At 38.4% G+C, this 19,100-nt stretch overlaps 1 protein-coding gene across 1 annotated transcript; it reads right to left on the bottom strand.

Moving 5' to 3' along the window:
- Positions 1 to 1,561: 1,561 nt before the first annotated feature.
- On the bottom strand, positions 1,562 to 18,572 carry fam102bb (family with sequence similarity 102 member Bb). Its single transcript, XM_037697947.1, has 11 exons — positions 18,348 to 18,572; positions 14,992 to 15,112; positions 14,573 to 14,602; positions 14,355 to 14,471; positions 13,962 to 14,008; positions 13,489 to 13,583; positions 11,132 to 11,233; positions 10,107 to 10,335; positions 6,432 to 6,568; positions 6,005 to 6,074; positions 1,562 to 2,244 (listed from the first exon to the last, which is right to left on the bottom strand). Exons 1-11 carry the CDS (start codon positions 18,491 to 18,493, stop codon positions 2,202 to 2,204), a joined length of 1,137 nt encoding a protein of 378 aa, XP_037553875.1. The 5' UTR covers positions 18,494 to 18,572; the 3' UTR covers positions 1,562 to 2,201.
- Positions 18,573 to 19,100: the final 528 nt, after the last annotated feature.

Genomic DNA, 19,100 nt, shown 5'->3' on the forward strand with positions numbered 1-19,100 from the left:
CCCCCCAAAAATAAACCCTTCTGACTTCCCATTTAGTGGACAGGATTCATACGCTCGATACCAAACTGTTCTTTGAAAAGACAATTTTCAGACAACATTTATCAAAAAATTGCCACATCAACACAAAACATAAAGCGATATTTAAATATGGTTTTAAAATTGGACTTTTAAACGATTAAAAACAAAACGACAATTACGTTTTACAACAGTTGCGCAGGTTACCTGCTTTGAATGATTTCCTATAAAACGAACGGGGAAAACAAAATTCCTTTGGAGTGACGACAGATTAAAAAAAAGTTGGCACAATATAAAATATGGGAAAAATTAAAAGGTATGGCTACATCTTTAAATGTGATGCAAAAATTGGCTGAAAATGTTATTTTTAAATATAATCATGCAGACGACGCAAACAAAAACGATCAGACGTTTAAAACGGACAGATTTCTGAGGAATGAATTATCGAGATGAGGCGTTTATTTTAATTCTACAACTTGACAGTAGATGGATTAAAGATGCTGTACAGTCAGTTTTTAATTTTTATAAACTCGTCTTTAGTCTGACTGTAAAAAGTAATAACAGTGTGTTGTGCACTTTGGCTACTTTGTTTTTCAAAGCTGAGCTCAAACTCCTAAAAGGCTGGAAATGCAGAGAGTTGCACTGCAGGGCACTGAGAATGTTAAACCTTTAGCAGATTAGTTCATTAGGTTTGATCCGTCTGGAGCGCCGACAGAAAAGTGTTGCCTGAGTTACTGAAAGGCAGTCCTCAGTTCTAACCTACTGATATGATGCTAGAAGGTATGCATATAAACCTGCTCTAATACTTTGGACATTTAGAAAAGCAAGAGCCTTTCAGTGTTTTCTTGGCAGTGAATTACTTAACTAGTCCTTTGCAGTCAAATTATAAACGAACTGCAGATTATGCATCAAATTCACAAACTGTTCTCAAACTCTTTAGTTCGTGATGTCTTCCAGAGCAGCAGGCCTGACTGGAGTGATGTTGCACAATTGCAAAGCATGATTATTCAATATTTAGACATCTAAAACTGAAAAGGACATTTATATATTATAAATATCGGTGTTACTTTTTTCCCCTTAGTATTTTAGAAAAGCAGAAAGCTGTGCCCAGTCAAAAATGTATGCAAATTGTACGATGCGGAAAGTTTATAGCAGGTTAGCCCCAGTCATCTAGGTTTTATTTAATGAAGTGTAAAAACTACACTATTAGGATCTCAAAGATAATTGGTGAGTAAATAAAGACGACAGTAGGTGTTATTTTTTCTACGTAGAGAACATAAATGGATATATGCTGTTTTAACAGCAATTTAACTTTTCTTCAGTGTTACATTCATTTATGTGGTTAGGAAAATACGTTTGCATTTATTCAACAACATACTCTGGAGTGTGACAAATAAGAACAGGGACTTGTGTGATTACATAAGTTATGCTCTTGTTAGTACCAACACCGTATTACTTAAAACATCCTTCATTTATCCAAAATAAAGAGGATTATAGCTATTAATAAGTGGTTTTGGTACACAGTGAATGCATTAGCAGACTTCACCCACAGTCCATGTTCACACATAAAATAGCTTAAGTTATGTCTTTTTGTAGTAAAATATTCTCGCCTTAAAAACACAAGTTGTCAATATTTTGGTGCTTACAGGCAAATTTGAACAGAACACCCTAAATTAAAAGATGCTCAGAACATTCAGAGAGAAAAGGAATGTATCGAGAACACTAGATTCTAGTTCATTTGGATGACGCACACAGATTTCACTCTCCTGTCATTCTTCCAGTTCCTGTTAAAATGCTTAAACCCTGCAGGATGTGTACGTCTTCCTGCACTCACACAAACTGAATGGTTTTAGCTCTGACAGCCACAATAACCCCCCCATGAATGCTTTTTAACAGTTTAGGTTATGCCGTTTCTAAATAATTTAGATTTCCCCATTTATCCCTTTATGCATCATTTATATCTGACCACTTCTTGCTCTTATAACTACTGAAACTGCAGCATTAGTCTGTGGCAGATATAAACACAAGAGGGCACTATTTCAGTATACAGAATCTGAGTGATTGGATTTGACACAGTGCTGATCAAATACCATGTGCGCTGTAGGAATGAAGATAGAAATGGAAACACAATGTGTTTCCATATTTAATGTGGAGTCATCGCCAGTCTGTCGCGGAGAGGCTGAGTCCTAACGCTTCATCACCACCTGTTCATATGCTCCAGCACCGACCCTGAGGGAACACGTGAAGAATAAATTAGCAGATGTATATTACAAAGTATAAATTGGGAAATATGAAATTTAATTCTCGAACAGACTAAAAGAAGATTAAAGAAAACAATGCTCTATTTTACATTATTTACTTGACAGTAGGGGTTGAATGACTACATATATTTGAAAGTCGACATCAACTAGTCGATGTGACATCATAGTGTAGTGAATCACTACAATAGGAACTCGAGACGCTCTATCATATTACATATATGTACAAAAAAAGAACAACAAAACATCGGGAGTGTATTTTTATGCTCCTACCATTTATCATACTGCAAATAAGTCACAGGAAAACCAAAATTATTATTAAGCTGCAAAAGTTAGTTTTCCATCCATCCATCCATCCTCTTCCACTTATCCGGGGTCGGGTCGCGGGGGTAGCAGCCTAAGTAGGGAGGCCCAGACTTCCCTCTCCCCAGCCACTTGGTCCAGCTCCTCCGGGGAAATCCCGAGGTGTTCCCAGGCCAGCTGAGAAACATAGACCCTCCATCGTGTCCTGGGTCTTCCTCTGGGCCTCCTCCCAGTGGGATGTGACCAGAACACCTCACCAGGGAGGCGTCCAGGAGGCATCCTAACCAGATGCCCGAGACACCTCAACTGGCTCCTCTCGACGTGGAGAAGCAGCGGCTCTACTCTGAGTCTCTCCCGGATGATCGAGCTTCTCACCCTCTCTCTAAGGGAGAGCCCAGACACCCTGCGGACAAAACTCTTTTCGGCCGCTTGTATCCAAGATCTCGTTCTTTCAGAGTCAAAGATTCTTTATTGTCGTTCCACCACTTGTGGTGGAACGAAATTATGTACACAGGGTCCCAGTTACATCCAACAATAAAATGTAAAAGAAAAACAATGATAACATCTAAGATATGAACTAAGAATAAAACATCAACTAAAAATACACTAAGCACTAATAACATAAAAACATTACGTCGAACATCAGCACAAACATGAGCATGAGTCTGTGTGAGCTGATGAGCACGCATAAACACTTTAACATGAAACAGATCAGCAGCAACATGAAACAGATCAGCAGCAACATGATGTGATTTTTCACAGTGATTATTCTGGTTAGAGATTCATGAGTCTCAAAGCCTCAGGGTAGAAGCTGTTCCTCAGTCTAGTGGTTCTACACATAATGCTCCTCAACCTCCTTCCTGAGGGGAGCGGGGCAAAAGTGTGTGTGCTGGGTGTGTGGAGTCCTTCATGATGCAGGTGGCCCTCTTCCTGCATCTGGAAGTGTAGATGTCTGTGATGGTGGGGAGACTGACTCCAACAGTCTTCTGTGCAGCCTTCACCACTCTCTGCAAAGCTTTTCTTTCTGCAGCTGTGCAGCCTCCATGCCGCACGTTGATGCTGGAGCACAGGATGCTCTCCACTGCACACCTGTAGAAGGTGGTGAGGACTGAACTTCCCAGACCAGCTCGTCTCAGCCGCCTGAGGAAGTACGAGTCTCTGATGAGCTTTCTTGATCAGGCTGGTAGTGTTGTTGCTCCAGCTGAGGTCATCATTCATTTGTACACCCAAGTACTTGTAGCTGGAGACCACTTCCACCGCAGATCCTCTTATGTTCAGGGGAGTGTAGATGTGTTTGTTCCTTCTGAAGTCCACAATCATCTCCTTTGTCTTCTTCACATTGATGTGAAGGTTATTCTCTCTGCACCAGCTCTCCAGGTGTTCCACCTCTTGCCTGTAGCTGGACTCATCATTGTTTGTGATGCATCCCACCACTGCTGTATCATCTGCAAACTTTACAATGTGACAGCCTGGATGGGTAGCTGCACAATCATACGTGAGCAGAGTAAACAGGAGGGGGCTCAACACACATCCCTGAGGAGAGCCAGTGCTGAAGGTTATGGTGGAGGAGAAGTTGTGGATCCTCACTGACTGTGGTCTGTTTGTTAAAAAGTCTAGTACCCAGTTGCAAATAGAGGGGTTTAGTTCTAGTGTGAATAATTTGTCCGTCAGGGTTTGGGGGATCATGGTGTTGAAGGCGGATGTGAAGTCAACAAAGAGCATACGGATGTAAGAGTCTTTCTGCTCCAGGTGGTTGAGCGCATTGTGGACCACAGAGGAGATGGCATCCTCTGTTGATCGGTTCTTGTGGTATGCGTACTGATGAGGGTCCTCGTTGATGTTGAAGGTTGTTTTGATGTGAGTAATGAGCAGTTTTTCGAAGCATTTAGCGACTATCGGGGTGAGGGCCACTGGCCGATAGTCATTCAGACCAGTCACTGTAGAGCTTTTTGGGACTGGGATGATGGTGGCAGTCTTCAAGCGGGTGGGAACTGTCTCCAGTGTAAGTGAGGTGTTAAAGATGTCTGCCAGCACCTCGCAGAGCTGATTGGCACGTTCTTTCAACACTTTTCCGGGGATGTTGTCTGGGCCGGTTGCCTTGTGCGGATTAATCCTCCTGAAAGTACTCCTTACTTCTGCTGAGGTCACGTTGAGATGCTCTTCATCCGGTGGTGAGGGGAGTCACAGCTTTCGGTCACAACCCACAGCTCATGACCATAGATGAGGGTAGGAACGTAGATCGATCAGTAAATTGAGAGCTTCGCTTTTTGACTCAGCTCTCTCTTCACCACGACAGACCTGTACAGCGCCTGCTTCACTGCAGACGCTGCACCTACCCGCCTATCGATCTCTCGCTCCATTTTTCCCTCATTCGTGAACAACACCCCAAGATGTAAAAGTTAGTTTTATTTTATTTCATCTACTAAATAAAATAAACCACAGCGGCAGTGGTGGATTCTCCACCGGCAGCGGTGCACGGTGGTGGATTCTCCACCAGAGGAGGTGTGCGGTGCACACTGCTGATAATGCACGGTGGTGGATTCTCCACTGGCGGTGATGCGCCCCCGTTTAAATTTTTATTTTATTTAGTGGATTAAATAAAATAAAAATAAAAAATGGAGGCAGTGGCAGGACACAATCACTAATTGCGACTAGTCGAGGTAAAATTTAAAAACTCGTGAGACGTCCTAGAATCGACTAGTCGATTTGGCCCCTACTTGACAGTCCAGCAGGCGAACACTTAAGTTAGCCTTAATAGGCAAAGAATGTTCTGTTTTAATAAAATCTTTGCATAATTAGTAACCAGAGCAAGCCACATTAAAAATATTACAACCTTATACAAGTGTAATAATAAATAGAAACAAAGTGTTTAAAGGTCGATTACAATTGATTTTATTCAAACTTTTAAATGTATAAGACACAACTGAGACGAACCCTACTCATTTCTGTATTTAATGATGAAAATCCTTGATAACAGAACATAAAAATTATAGTTAATAAAATAAAAGTTATATATATATATAAGGTATAATGACATTAACTGCACCAGTGTGTAGATTTGTGATTAAATTTTCAAAATGCAACATAAGTAAACAGCCAGCAAAACATGTCATGCCATGAAAATGATTTGCAGATTTCATCGTGTTGTCCTCTGAAGATTCTAGCAGCAGCATAGAAATATGAGAAAACTGGCTTTCGAGAGATGACATTTTAATTTTCACTGTATTTTTCTTTATCTGCTTACATTAGGAGGTACAACCAATTTTTCCCCATTCAGGTGCAATTCATATTTCTTTCAGCTAAATGTCAAAATGAATGCTGACAGTGGGACATGTGGTTGCTTTAAAATTTCAAAACGTCACTTTAGCTGATGAGCCTTTTTTATAATGAATGAGATGAGTGGGAGTGCAGCAGTTGATGATGCTCACCTGGTGGGAAGATGATGGCTTCCAAGGGCTGTACTTCCTCCTGGCCCGACAAATAGACGTAAGCCTTCCTCTGAAGCAGACACAGTTGTGGTAAAAGTCAGTCAGTACACAAGGCACCCACAGCCGGCTGTATAAATCTTGTCATGACGAGCAGACAGTTGCTAGGCAATCTAAAAATAATCATGCATTGACAGTAGCTATTTTTTAAGGACTGAGCTGAATGAGAGCTTGGAAAGGAGGACAATACCTTCTTCAAAGATCACACAATGACTCATGGGAGAACACAATAGTATCAGCTAAATGATGCAAACTAGCTGTGCATCCAGCAGACGAACTCGAGAACAGGCCTGCCTTTTTACTTGAATTGTTAAACCAAATTTTAAAAGTTTCCCGCTAAGTTACTAATTTCTGAGCGGATGTTTGTCACCTTCAGTGCTGGAGTCCAGTAGGCTGGGTGTAAAGTCTTGACTCTGTAAAATCTTTTCCACCACATCATCAGCATCCACCCTCGTGTCATTCATCCTCTTCAGCTGAGACTCCATGGAGTCCTGTTTGATGGGATGTCTGTGGAGAAGAAACTGTTATTATTATTATTATTATTGTGGCTTCAGCACAACTTGACATTGCTGCTTGCATCTTTCATCTTATTATTATTATTTTTTTTTCTTGTACTAAAAGGGTTTTGTTCGATCACTAAGCTACAGTATATGCTTTCATTCAAGTAGCAAAGAATATTTTTTAGAAAACGTCCTTTTCAAACATGTTTTTGGGAATATCAACAGATCTGCAGCTCAAGCTTTGTACACACTGAAAGCTGTTCAGTTTTCGACAGCACGAGACACTGGAATGGACGAACTCACGATGGAATCAGTTTAGTTTTTTCTTTTACATTGTAGAAACAACAACTTGTTTGTCACGTTATATGTATGGAGCCAGAGGGAAGACGAGCAGAGAACATTAAAAAATAATCTGGAATAATGATTGCCATAAAAAAAAATAAAAAAAAAACGATCCACACAAACAACAGCTGTCAAGAGCCATTTTGCCGATACCGCCATCTTTGCTTAGCGTAAAGCATTGTGGTCCGTGACTAGAACGAGTGTGAAAATGGGTCGTGGAGATCGCTGTGCCATGTATGCAGCAATGATCGCAGATTCAAGAACAAGTGAGAATATATGCAATAAATTAATATTATGTATAATTTGACAATAAGAATACCACTTGTTTACTCTATAGCCTGTAACTGAAAGCATATAAACAGTCAACCAACAGTCATACAGTCTCCCTAGTGTATGAATTAAGGTGCTTATTATGTTCCTATTTCAATAAGAGATGCAGAAAACTTGGAACACATCTATACATTTGTTTACAGTTTATTTATTAACAATAACATACATCATGCAGAGGTTACAGACCACAATAAAAAATGATTTATCACTATCCATTCATGCATCCATTTTATTTTACCTGCTTCTTCCTTTCCGGGCACGGGGGTCAACAATCAGACTAACATGCACGGGTTTGGTATGTGGAAGGAAACTGGAGTACCCGGAGAAAACCCACGCATGCACGGAGAGAACATGCAAACGGCATTCAGAAAGGCCCCCGAACGGAATTTGAACCTGCTCGCTGAGAGGTGGCAGCTCTACCAGCTGCACCACCATGCTGCCCCATTTACCAGTATCATAACAAAACAAACAAATTAACCAATTAATATTCATACCAAATATGATGTGCAGCCAAGAAGGGCATTTTATACTCAGCATTTATAGAATAATAGGTAGGCCTGTCTCAAAATTCTATGTAGGCTAGTCAGCTAGTCATTTTAGACTTCAATCCCGAAACACGAGCAGCATAACAGCACTTGGCAAGCACGTCCTTTCTCACATCACGAACCAACAAATACTCTTTAAGCTGTGCAACAGTCCAATTTTCTAAATGTGATAACCTGTCCATCATTGACTTTGATGTCGGTTGCCCCGCACAGTCCCACAAACCACTGGCGCTGTATTTGGGAGGTGGCGCTAAATAAACATGGCGGTATCCGCGAAACAGCTCATGTGAAATGTATTTGCCTACATGACCTTTTGAGCAGGAAGCCTTAAGCGCTAGTCATATCACGTAAGAGTAAATGCAAGACAAAACACATAGTTGTACTTCAAATTTTGCTTCTTTAATTTTACTCCCTTCAAATGTTGAAATGCTTGAATGCACAAACAGCAGTGCACTACAGTTCCTGCTGCTCTGCTGCTGCACTTTGCTCTGGTTAAGATCCAGAACAAAGCTAAATATTTAATTTTCACTGGATACGTATGTGGCTCTACCCATAGCAGGTTTCCATCCAGTAGCCATGTGATCTCAAAGCAAACTTTTAAAATGTTGTCTAGTAGAAACTATGAATCAGGCCTGTCTGTAATAAGTGGCTTTGAGTAAGTATGAATGAGTGCAGTCAGCAAGATGCAGTGTAAGCCACACTGCAATAAACAGAAGTCGAGGCCGGAAACTTTGAGGAAGAAGGCACAAAACAGTTACTCTGGTCACGTACCAGGCATGATCTAAAGGAATTCTTGATTAATCTGTATGTTATGCTTATCATATAAACACAAACTGCACTGCTTCTTGACAAGTATGGCTAAACAAGATTCTTTGTAACACCCCTACAAAAATAACTAACAAAATAAAATGCATTTCTTTGCTCATCCTTAGAAATAAATGTTTGGAGAGACAAAGTCAGATAGAAACCTGACTGTCTTGGCTGATGCAGTACTTCCTGTCATGTCCAGTTTTTGTTAAATCTCCATGTCACTGCAGTGATATTTAAATGTGCATAAATAAAAAGACACGCCAATTCTCTCGGTTCAACTTTCATCAAATATTGAGTTAATAAAATATGTTTGCACAAATGAATTAAAATATGCTTACAGATAACTGTAACCAAAAAGCTGTACAACAAAACAGGTTACAAAGCAAATAATTAACTGTGCTTAAACCCACAAGAGCTCTTCACCTTCCCAGCCAAACATATTCACTAAAACCATGTTATCTGTGATTTGTCTAAAACAGGTCTCTCTTGAAAAAGAGTCCTTGTGACTCAGTGACACTAACCTGTATAAATAAAGGTTGAAGGTGTAGTCAGTTTTAGCCGTTTGTTTTGTGTCCCTTAAAAAGCATTTAGTGATGCCACAAAATAAAACCACAATATGCTTCCGGTGCTTTGCCTCAGAATTTAATGCTGCTTCCTGAAACATCACACAGGAAATTGACTTTTTATCAAAATAACATCCAGCTCCTCTGCAGAAGATTGCCTGCTTCAACTGATGTTTTATACTAATCTCTTTTCTCAATAAGCTAAACCAGAGGTTTCCAAACTTTTCCATGCCATGGCCCCCCAAACAGCATTAGCTTCTGGCCGAGGCCCCCCACGCAAACCCACAAACAATGCTACAAAACATGTAAAGAAACATCAACTTTTAGAATGTTTGAACTTTTATTCACTGTAATCAATTAATTATTACAGCTGCTGATCATTAAAATGTTATTAACTAACGTTTGCGACGGTCTCCAGACACATTTCGGGCAATTATGGCCATTTTTCTGTGTGACTGTAAAGCCATACTTAATGTATGCTTCCTCATACCTTCAAATTCTAGCTGGTCATGATTTTTATTTTGTTTGTTTTTTTCAGCAGTTTCAACCACAGCAGGGCTGCTGGTCAGTTCCTTCGGTCTTTTTAGAAATGTCTTAATTGTGTCCTTGCTATGCTAGCTTGAAGAGTAAAGCAGCTTGATACATTTGACTGGCAGCCAATCAGAAAGATGAGCATGGTGAAACTATTTCAATATATTATTATAAAATATATTTTAACATAATTATTGAAAAATAGATTCAATTTTATTACAGTAATTTTAAAAAAAGTAAAATTTTAATTAAACAAATAAATAATTTTTGTTTTTTTTAATCTTCTTCTCTCCAGCTTTCTGAGGCCCCCCTGGCGGCCCCCACTTTGAAAAATACTGAGCTAAACAATTATTATGATAATTACTTTAACCAATCATTTTATTAGCTCCACGTGCTTCTTTACTTAAGCTACTCAAAGATTCACCTGTTCAGTCGTTCGCAGGATGAGGCGCTCTGCACTGGTGTGCATGATGGGTTGCTAGTGGTGGTTGTTGGAGCTGGGTGCTCAGGCAGAGCGGGATGGGGTCTGGACTCTCGTTCCTCGCTGGGCTCCGGAATACTTCCGATGCCCGTCGAGGCGCTGCCCACCGAGTGATTCCTCCGATGGCTGAACTCTGACATGCTGGATGAGCGGGAGTGACCTGTGCTGTAGCCTGAAAGAGAGGCGCATTGATGTGACAGTAATCAATTTACAATCTTACCTACTTATTGCAGCTCTACCAAACGTGTTTGTCAGTAAGTTTTATTGTAAACCTTGAAATACCACACCAGGGTTTAGTTTAAAAGTGCAAAGAAGTAAAAAGGTAGCAAAGAAGCAGAAAGTAGCACGTGAAAGATTTTTTTTCTTGCTAAAATAGATTTAGGTTTTCAGCCCTGTAGATCTGCAACTTGTGATGTGAAACTCTGCAACAACAGCTACGAACTCATGTTTTGTTCATGTCTGCAGGAAGCTTGTTAAGGCAAAAGATATCCAAGGACTGTGGCTCAGTGTTGCTAAAAAAGACGACTTCCCTCAAACTAATGTGAGGTTTTGAATAAATCTTATAAAGAGTTGCATGTAGGAGGAAAAACATTGTTAGCTCTTCATGAGCGAGCCATTAGAGCTCTCTGTGTGGCTCCACTTCCTCTTATCATTTATTAGCGTCATCTGATCTAGCTGCAATTGAAACTCGAACTGCAGTGCTGGAGTATTACTGGTGACTTTCATTCTCCTCAGTGATTTTTATTTTTATTCTTAATATAACTGTATACATTTTTTTTTTTTTTTTTTTTGGCATTTATGAGTGCAGAAAACATTGTTTACTTGAAGTTGGAATCTAATGCTTTTAATTATATAATGCTACAGCTCACTACTAACTTGTTTTCTGCGTGTTATTTCCATCTCTGCATTACCACACTCCAGCAGATAAGTAAAATGATTAGAACTTTTACAATGTGAGCTATTTCTACCTGAGAGTTTGGACTGTTGGCTGGCGTAGCTAGATGTTCGGGAGTGGCCGCAACCCCCAAGATCATCTGACACAACGGGACATTTTCCTTCTCGAGTCTCTCCTGGATCAGAAAGGACAGAGGGACAAGGGATGACGAACATCTTAAAGGCACTCAACTGGAAATACTGGATGAAGTGGAAAAATGCACAAACATAAAAACTAATTTCACAGACGCAAAACAAAACGTGTAATGTCCAGAGTTTGAATACTGAGCTATATTCAGTTCAGTCTGAAACGTAACTGGCTGCTGATTTGTATGGAACATGCTCAAAATTAAATAAATAAATAAACCATTATGAAACAAGTATCTAAGCTCATTATTATGAAAAAAAAATCATTTTTATTATTTTATTTCATAATTGTTTTTCCATGAAAGCTTATTTATTTCATAATGCACTTTTCAGCAGAACGACTTCAGCCGTCAATCAACGTCAGTAAATAAGCCATGAAAAACACAATTATGAAATAAAAGAATAAAAATGACAATTTTTCTTATTTCATAATGTTTTATTTATTTATTTAATTTTGAGCATTTTGGTGTTCCATAGGTCTATGGCTTCCACTTCACTCATTTGTCTATTCAACCTCTCTCAGTTCAAAAGCAGATGACTTTAGTTGGCAGCTTTGAGGAAGCTGTATCAACTCAAATGAGGCAATAGAAACCTATTGGAAAAATTAATAACTGGATAACTACTGACACAGCTTATTCCAACAGTCGAGAGGAACCATTGTCTACACATCCAGCCTTTCAAAATTCACAAAGGAACTTGAAGAAAACAGATGAGGCTACTTTAGTGTCAACACATGGATGCACAAAAGGAAAATTAGCACGGCCAGAAAACACATACGCAACTTTATATCATATCTCTCTCTCCTAAGCTGAGCTTGAAATTACAAATAAACATAAAAAATGCTGAAGCTGTTGCACAGAACTCACCATTTTGAAAATTATAAAACTACCAGGTTTACTGTTTTTACAGCTAAATGAACCAGCGTGTAAATCACACCTAATGAAGAATGATGGTGCTTTTAGAAGAAAACAGAAAAAAAAAAAACAACATTTCATATGCATGCAAACACACAATCCCCCAGTTAGACAGACCACAGTTCTATATTTAACCATGTGAAAGCCCACAGGTCAGAACAGATTGTAGTTGATCTAAAAAGAGAATTTAAATTATAAATTAGCTCTTCTACGCTCAAGCATTCAACACTGAAATGTGTTCACACTTCAACACACTGAGCAAGAGAGAAAAGATGATGCAGAGAAAATTAACCACCTCTTCTGCACGACAAATTCACATAAAACAGACAGCGGTGAGACAACGGAGACATTTCATGTAAATGGCAAAAGTGGATAAGAAAGTTACTTTAAATGAGTGCAGGATACTGCAGAGAAATGACCCAAAAATGTAAAGAAACAAACGTTTCGAGGGGAAAAAACAAACCCCCCGTGCATATTTTGTTAGCTAGAACACTATAGCACTCATACGTTTCTTGATGTGTAGACATTAATTTAATGAAACAAAACGACCAAAAACAATGTACAGCAACAGAAAGTATTGATTGTATTAGTGGGAGAAGCTAAGTCTAGGTGTACTGGTAAGTAGTGAATAATGGGAAAAGACCAGCTGACACAGAGATCTTTAATGGTGATCAAATTAAAAATACAGAACAATATTAATATTAATGTTCACTTACTCACACCACCACTGGTTTGAATTTAAACTCTGCATTTATCAAAATACCAGTACTTATAGTTTGTGCTTTTAGTTTTTTTATACAAAATATTAAAATATTCTAACATTTTAGGCTTTCTAAAAGAGCATGCTACAGAGCAGCCGGACTGGCCAGATGGTTTGTTATCCAGAACCTTTTGGCTCAGCTGCTGTGATAAAACACTTTGGTGCTGCAGTGAATGAGTGTGGGGAAATCCTTGGATTATCAGCATGCACAGCACAGTTATTTACTTATTTAATGGTACAACTGTGTATGTTGCATGAAAAGCAGATCATGTGCTAAATTAAAGTCTTGTGTAATTTCTGTATGTACTGAAGTGACCCGAGTCCAAATGACTGAACCCCACTGCTTTAACAAACAGGTGAAAGCATTCAGGTTTTGTATATTGTGAATGCAAAAAAGAAGGGAAAAGGGGTATATGCATGTAAATCTGGAACTAAACCTCAAAAACAAATAAAACTGAAATGGCTTTGCATGTGGTGGCACAATGAGACTATAATCTGTAAGACGACTGCAGATATCCACAAGGTTGATGAAGAAAAGGTGAGGGGTGTAATGGGACATGATTAAACTCACCACAGTAGCCTTTCTGTGAATCTCCTCCTTTCCTCTCCTCCAGCAGGTTCTCTCCATCACCTGGGATGCCAATCACTGTGGCTGTGGAGGGAGGTCTGATACCAGAAGAAAGACAATGTGGCTTTATCTCCTCTAATCTGTGACAATGGTTCTTTCAGCAGGAAAGTAAGCAAAGCAGAGACAGAGCCGCGCTGCTAAAGGCTTAAAAATATTATTAAAAGAGACCAGTATGTTGTCATGAGTGACAATTATATTAATGTCAACTCCATCAAAGGTGAAAAAAAGTAGAAATGTGACATTTTTTTAAATTAACTCACTGTTTTCTAAGAGACTGAATGAATTATACACCTGTGGAGCAGCTATTACAATCACCTCACTTAATTGATCACATGAGTTATTTAAATGATTAAATAACAGCTTTTGAGTGTTTAAAAAAAGAAAAAAGAAAAGGTAGCAACGTTTCTTAAACTTACGTTTTAAAACAAGGATCCCCCGACATCAACTGTGTACTGATAATGACCTGTAAAATTTTAAAGCGTTATATGGTTTTACTTATGATAATAAAAAATAAAAACTCCAGTAAATTTATTTTGACCTAAGTAAACATGCACACCCTGGGTAATCAAACTTCTCCTTGTTAAGGTGTTTGGTTAACACAGCAGCTCATGATGTGAAAATACCAAATCAACATTTTCTTTTCTCTCATTCAACAAGCAACACTGCCTTTTTATTGAAAGGGGTTATGTCTAAATGCAGTGAACCACGTCCTCAATACCTGGTTATTGTTTTTATGAGGGCAAAACAAAAAAAATGACTTGCACAACTCTAAACAATTCTCTCAGTGAGGTAGAGCGTTTGAATGTTACCTTGAGAATGGAGTTATCTTGTCGCGTATTTTTGGTATCATAGCCTTCCAGCAGACACCTCCGAGTTGTATTTCCTGAGCCGGCAAACTCTGCTAAATTCAGATCTGCAAAGCCAAGCTAAAAGAGACAGAATGTCACAGGGTGGAGCTTTTTATTTCTCCTGAGTAATTGTATCTCTGGATGCCATGGTCAGAGGGATCATAACACGTCAAGATTACCTTTGCATATGCCTTTCCACCTTTAAGCTCCTAAAAAAAGAGGAAAAACATTGTTGCTTAAAGGTTCTTCAGATAATATTTAAATAAGTAAAATAGCACAAAAATGCAGTAAAACTACTTTTTTATAAATAAGACTTAATAGTTTTTTTTTACGAGTAAACCAATTATCAAAGCAAATAATAATAATAAATATAATTTATTGCAAAAATGTCTTATCAGATGATTAACAGTCACATTTAAGACTTTAAAATAAGTATCACCACTGAACTTCTTTATTTAAATGTTACTTAAGAGTTTCACGTGGAACTGTCAGGTTTCAGTGAACCGCGTGGAACTCATGACTAAAATGTACCTGTTATTAAGAGTCAAATCACATTTATTTCTGTCAAAAGTTCTCTACTGCCAGCTACCCAGTGTACCTTTCTGACAGACACACGACACACACACGGGTCCAGAACACCAGTTCCTGCATTGGCGCTCATTTTGCAAGGGAAGGAGAACCGCTTCCTCCATCGAACACAGTTGGCCTGCACTGGCTCCCTGCAACAGAGTGTCACCACGAATTAGACCCTTAAAGGTCATAATAAGGCTGGATATTGTTTGTTTTTATGCTTGGGTTGCATGCAGAATTCTTAAAGGCCAAATTAAAGGTCAAATCAGCGACCGCTCGCTGAGATCAGTGCAGTATTTCATTCCTTACGAAGCATAATCAATTTAATAACGTCCTTTCACTCCAACTCATATCAAAACTTCTGATAATTAAATGTTTGGCATAATACACAAAAAATAAAGAGGTGTCATATTCTTTAGAAGGAACAAAAAACTGTTACTCAAATAAAATACAAATGTTTCATTCAAACATGCAAAACTCTTTAGTCAAATGGCTCCTGCTATTCTATGAAAACATAAAAAGTGAGATTAATGTCAATATTAATAAGACAAGTTATCAATTTAGATTTTATATTACCTGTACTTAAACGCAAAATAAAACTGTTATACTGATTACCAGTATCATGGCTTTTTAAGTAAGAATTAGCATGAAATATGACAGCAACAAAACAGATTAAAGACAGATGTTTGTGAACAAAGTATGGATTTCCTGTTTTGTTCTTTTGGTTTTTGTTTCCTGGATTTTTTTTTTTTTTTTAATAGCTCGAGGCCTTTATTTTATTTTATTTTATTTACTTCAACGTCACCATCCACAAAGGGAGACAAAAAGCTGAATGATTAAAAATTCCAAATGATTGAAGTTGCAGATACAAGTTTACATGATCATTTTTAAAGTTTCTGGGCGGTTAATAATAACACAGCTGATCACTGTGCTGCCTTGTATGTGTCAAACGATTCATGCAGCTGATTAACTTGTGGTTTACAACTGCAGAAGTGCTGTGCATTGGCACGAGACCACTAAAAGATGCACACGTCCTCCATCTTGAGGTTAAGCTGCATGCAACTTGCAGGCTGCTCTCGGCAAAGATGAGGCGACAAAGTGACAGAGAAAGACAGTGCGTGGGCAGAATTACGATGCTACAGATGGCCTCCCGTTTACTGGCGCCCCTCTATTCTCCCACTCGCCTTACCAACTTAAGTCTGTTTATATAGCCTACAGACTATATATTCTGCTGCTTTTATACAAAAACTGCACTTGTGCTCAAGATTTTCTGCTTGAGTATGGCACAAATACAACAAAAAACATGCCATAAGTACAAAACTGGAAAGCCTGAGATTTGAAAATGTGACTGGCAAACTAAAGAAAGCATAGAGAAAAGAAAGGAAAGTGTTATGAAGGCATACAAGGGTGTGTAGATCCTTGTTAAGAAGGCTAAAGCTATCTGAACATTCAGGCTTTTGTTTTGCACTGCATCGTTGCCTCACAACAAATAAAAGGCAGCAGATGTGTGACTAATGTTTTACCAATGCGGACTTCATCTGGAGGTTGTTACATTTCCAAGAGTGAACTCCCAGATTTGGAGAGGGAACTCCCATCCAGCTGGACACTGCATGCTTTGGGAATTCTGTCTTTTTATGCACTATGGCTCTCAGCACTCCACTATACAGCAAAATCCTATTAGTCAGTGCAGGAAAGTAGAGTTTAAAGCACAAGCTGAGGCCGTCCCCTCTTGTCCGACTGCATGGTTCAGATGTCTTGTTAAACTATGCAGCTGCTCCCCCATTTAAAGACAACTGCACCCAAATGTTTCATTTTAAAAGCCTACAGCAGAAAAATGAAAATCCATATATTTTTCCATAAATCTTGTGCAAATATGTCAAAACTTACAAAAAAAGGTAAAAACCTATCTTCTAAGAATAAATAGAGATGAAGACAATGGGTTGATGCAAGCTACATGAAAAAAGGCAATGATGCAAACTTCTCTCGCAACATTAGAAATAGCTATACACAAAACCACCAGTTCAGATTTGCCCTAATTTGCTTATTTTAATTTGAATTATTTTCTTTGGAGCAAAAAGAAGGTTTGTTATATAATCAGGAATATAATCTTTAGAGCATCATTTCATCACAATGCTTTTCTTTTGCAGTGTTAAAACCGATCAAGTGACAAAATAAAACTGGTTACAGCAAAGAAGGATGGACGTTGGTCGTGCAAAAACAGCAACATGACTCAGTTACTCCAGGGTCACAAAGAATAAAGGCTTTAGGTCATTTCCTCACACAGTCAACTGCTGGAACATCATCTAGCCCTTTCTTGTAACAAGCTCTATAACTGTACATTAAAATTAACTACATTTTATCCTGAAGATGTTCAGCTTCAGTTTCCTTCTGCACTGCTTGCTAATCATTTTGTATCTGCCGCGCCCGACTGACATTTCAGGAGAAGTCATTTAAAGACAAGTTAGAATTTTATTGATCCCGCAGGAAGATATTGACCTTTCATGGTCATAATTCATTTTATTCCATATGGATTAGTCTGTTTATAATTCTATTTTTTTATTACAGGAAGCCATCATGTGCTTGTAATTTAGTTAAGGATCAGAGAAGAATAAACGAGTTTAAGACAGATTTAGGCAGTGAAAGCTTAAGCTGCCTGTTTAATCCATGCTTCCTTTGGCGTTCATTGTCTTTTTTTTTTAAGCTTTTTTTTTTGCCTCTAATTTTCCACACATAATTACATCATGATATTTAAAATGTTTTTACATTAACAATATTAGACAGCACAAAATCAAGTTTTATTTTGTTCCTGATTGGAAACAAAAGGGTCAATGACCAGTTTAACAATAAGTATTTCTCCCAATATTTATTTTCTGTGCAAACTGCTGTCATGTTCATAATACTCCATTACACTGGATTTGCATTTGAACATAAAACGAACATTAATGTTTAATCAACAAATTAAACATTATGTACATAAATAAGGCTCGGATGTATAAAATACATAAATTATGGCCCCAAACCTTCCAGGGATACAATAAGAACAAAGGTGCGTTGGTTCCAATGACTTCTAAAAAATACAACCAGATGTTGGCTTAGCAGCCAACTTGTAGCATTGTGATTATTTTGAGAAACTAAATGTTATTGAGCTATTTGAACTGGTTTTTGTTTTTTGTCTAAGGTTAGACAGAGCTGCAAACTTGTAAAGAGCAATGACAGGTCTGACCAAAACAAAACAATGAGCCATTTTTAACATTGGTCGTGTAGCATTTCAGCTAGTTAGCTGTTAGCATTTTAAACAGGTTAAAACCACAACACTAATTTAACCCAGCGGAATGAAGATCAAAAGTCCGGGTCGTAAGGCTTCATTTCAGTATTTTTTTTTACCTCGAAGACTCCTCGGAGAAGCCGCCGTCCAGCAGCCTCACTTTACAGAAGAGGACACCGTTCACGAAGGGAACAGACGACAGCTCGTCCAGATCAAAATCCACCCTGAACTTAAATTTCTTCTTTTTCATCATCATTAGGTCCATACACCGTTTCCGTTCCGTCAAGGCGATGCTCTGATCTCAGATGTCTCTGACATTACAGGACCATTGTGTTTCTGGTTTTGTAAGTGATGAGGGAGGATAGTGAGGCTACCTATAACAACAGACGTTTAAAAGTCACTGAAGCAAAACAAGAGCTATTTCCTGTTAATGGTTTCAAAATAAAAGCTAACGTCCAATAGCGGTTATTAATCCCAGTGGGAAAATTCGAGATATCCAGTAGTACATTGCTTTAGAATATATATATTATTAATAATATAAAAAATAATTAGAATATCTTTAATTAATAATATAATTTTTGTGTTAAAAATTAAAATCCATTTTACTTTGAAGTACTTTCTGATTTACCGGATATGAAATTGTGACGACTTCTAACTAAAGTCAAGCTTCAAATAAAACCCGCCTTCTTCTCTCCGTCGCCCCCTGACGGCCGGTCAAAATACAGCAGCACAGATTGAACAGATTACAAGAGAGCAAACCAGTCTTGCGATGTGACATTTATCGCCCCCTTGTGGTTAGAATTAGCCACTGCAACGCATTTGTTTAGCTACAACCTTTATTTAGACAGATTCATCCCATTGAGCCTCGAGGA

The sequence above is a fragment of the Nematolebias whitei genome, chromosome 3, assembly GCF_014905685.2.
Source record: "Nematolebias whitei isolate Nwh7 chromosome 3, NemWhi1, whole genome shotgun sequence".
Taxonomy (NCBI): domain Eukaryota; kingdom Metazoa; phylum Chordata; class Actinopteri; order Cyprinodontiformes; family Rivulidae; genus Nematolebias; species Nematolebias whitei.

Coding starts and splice junctions, on each gene's coding strand:
- fam102bb (XM_037697947.1), bottom strand. CDS start 18,493: ATGGACCTAATGATGATGAAAAAGAAGAAATTTAAGTTCAGGGTGGAT. Junction 14,603..14,991: donor GTCGTGTGTCTGTCAGAAAG/GTACACTGGGTA, acceptor CTCTTTTTTTAG/GAGCTTAAAGGTGGAAAGGC. Junction 6,569..10,106: donor TCCTGCGAACGACTGAACAG/GTGAATCTTTGA, acceptor TCTTCTCCACAG/ACATCCCATCAAACAGGACT.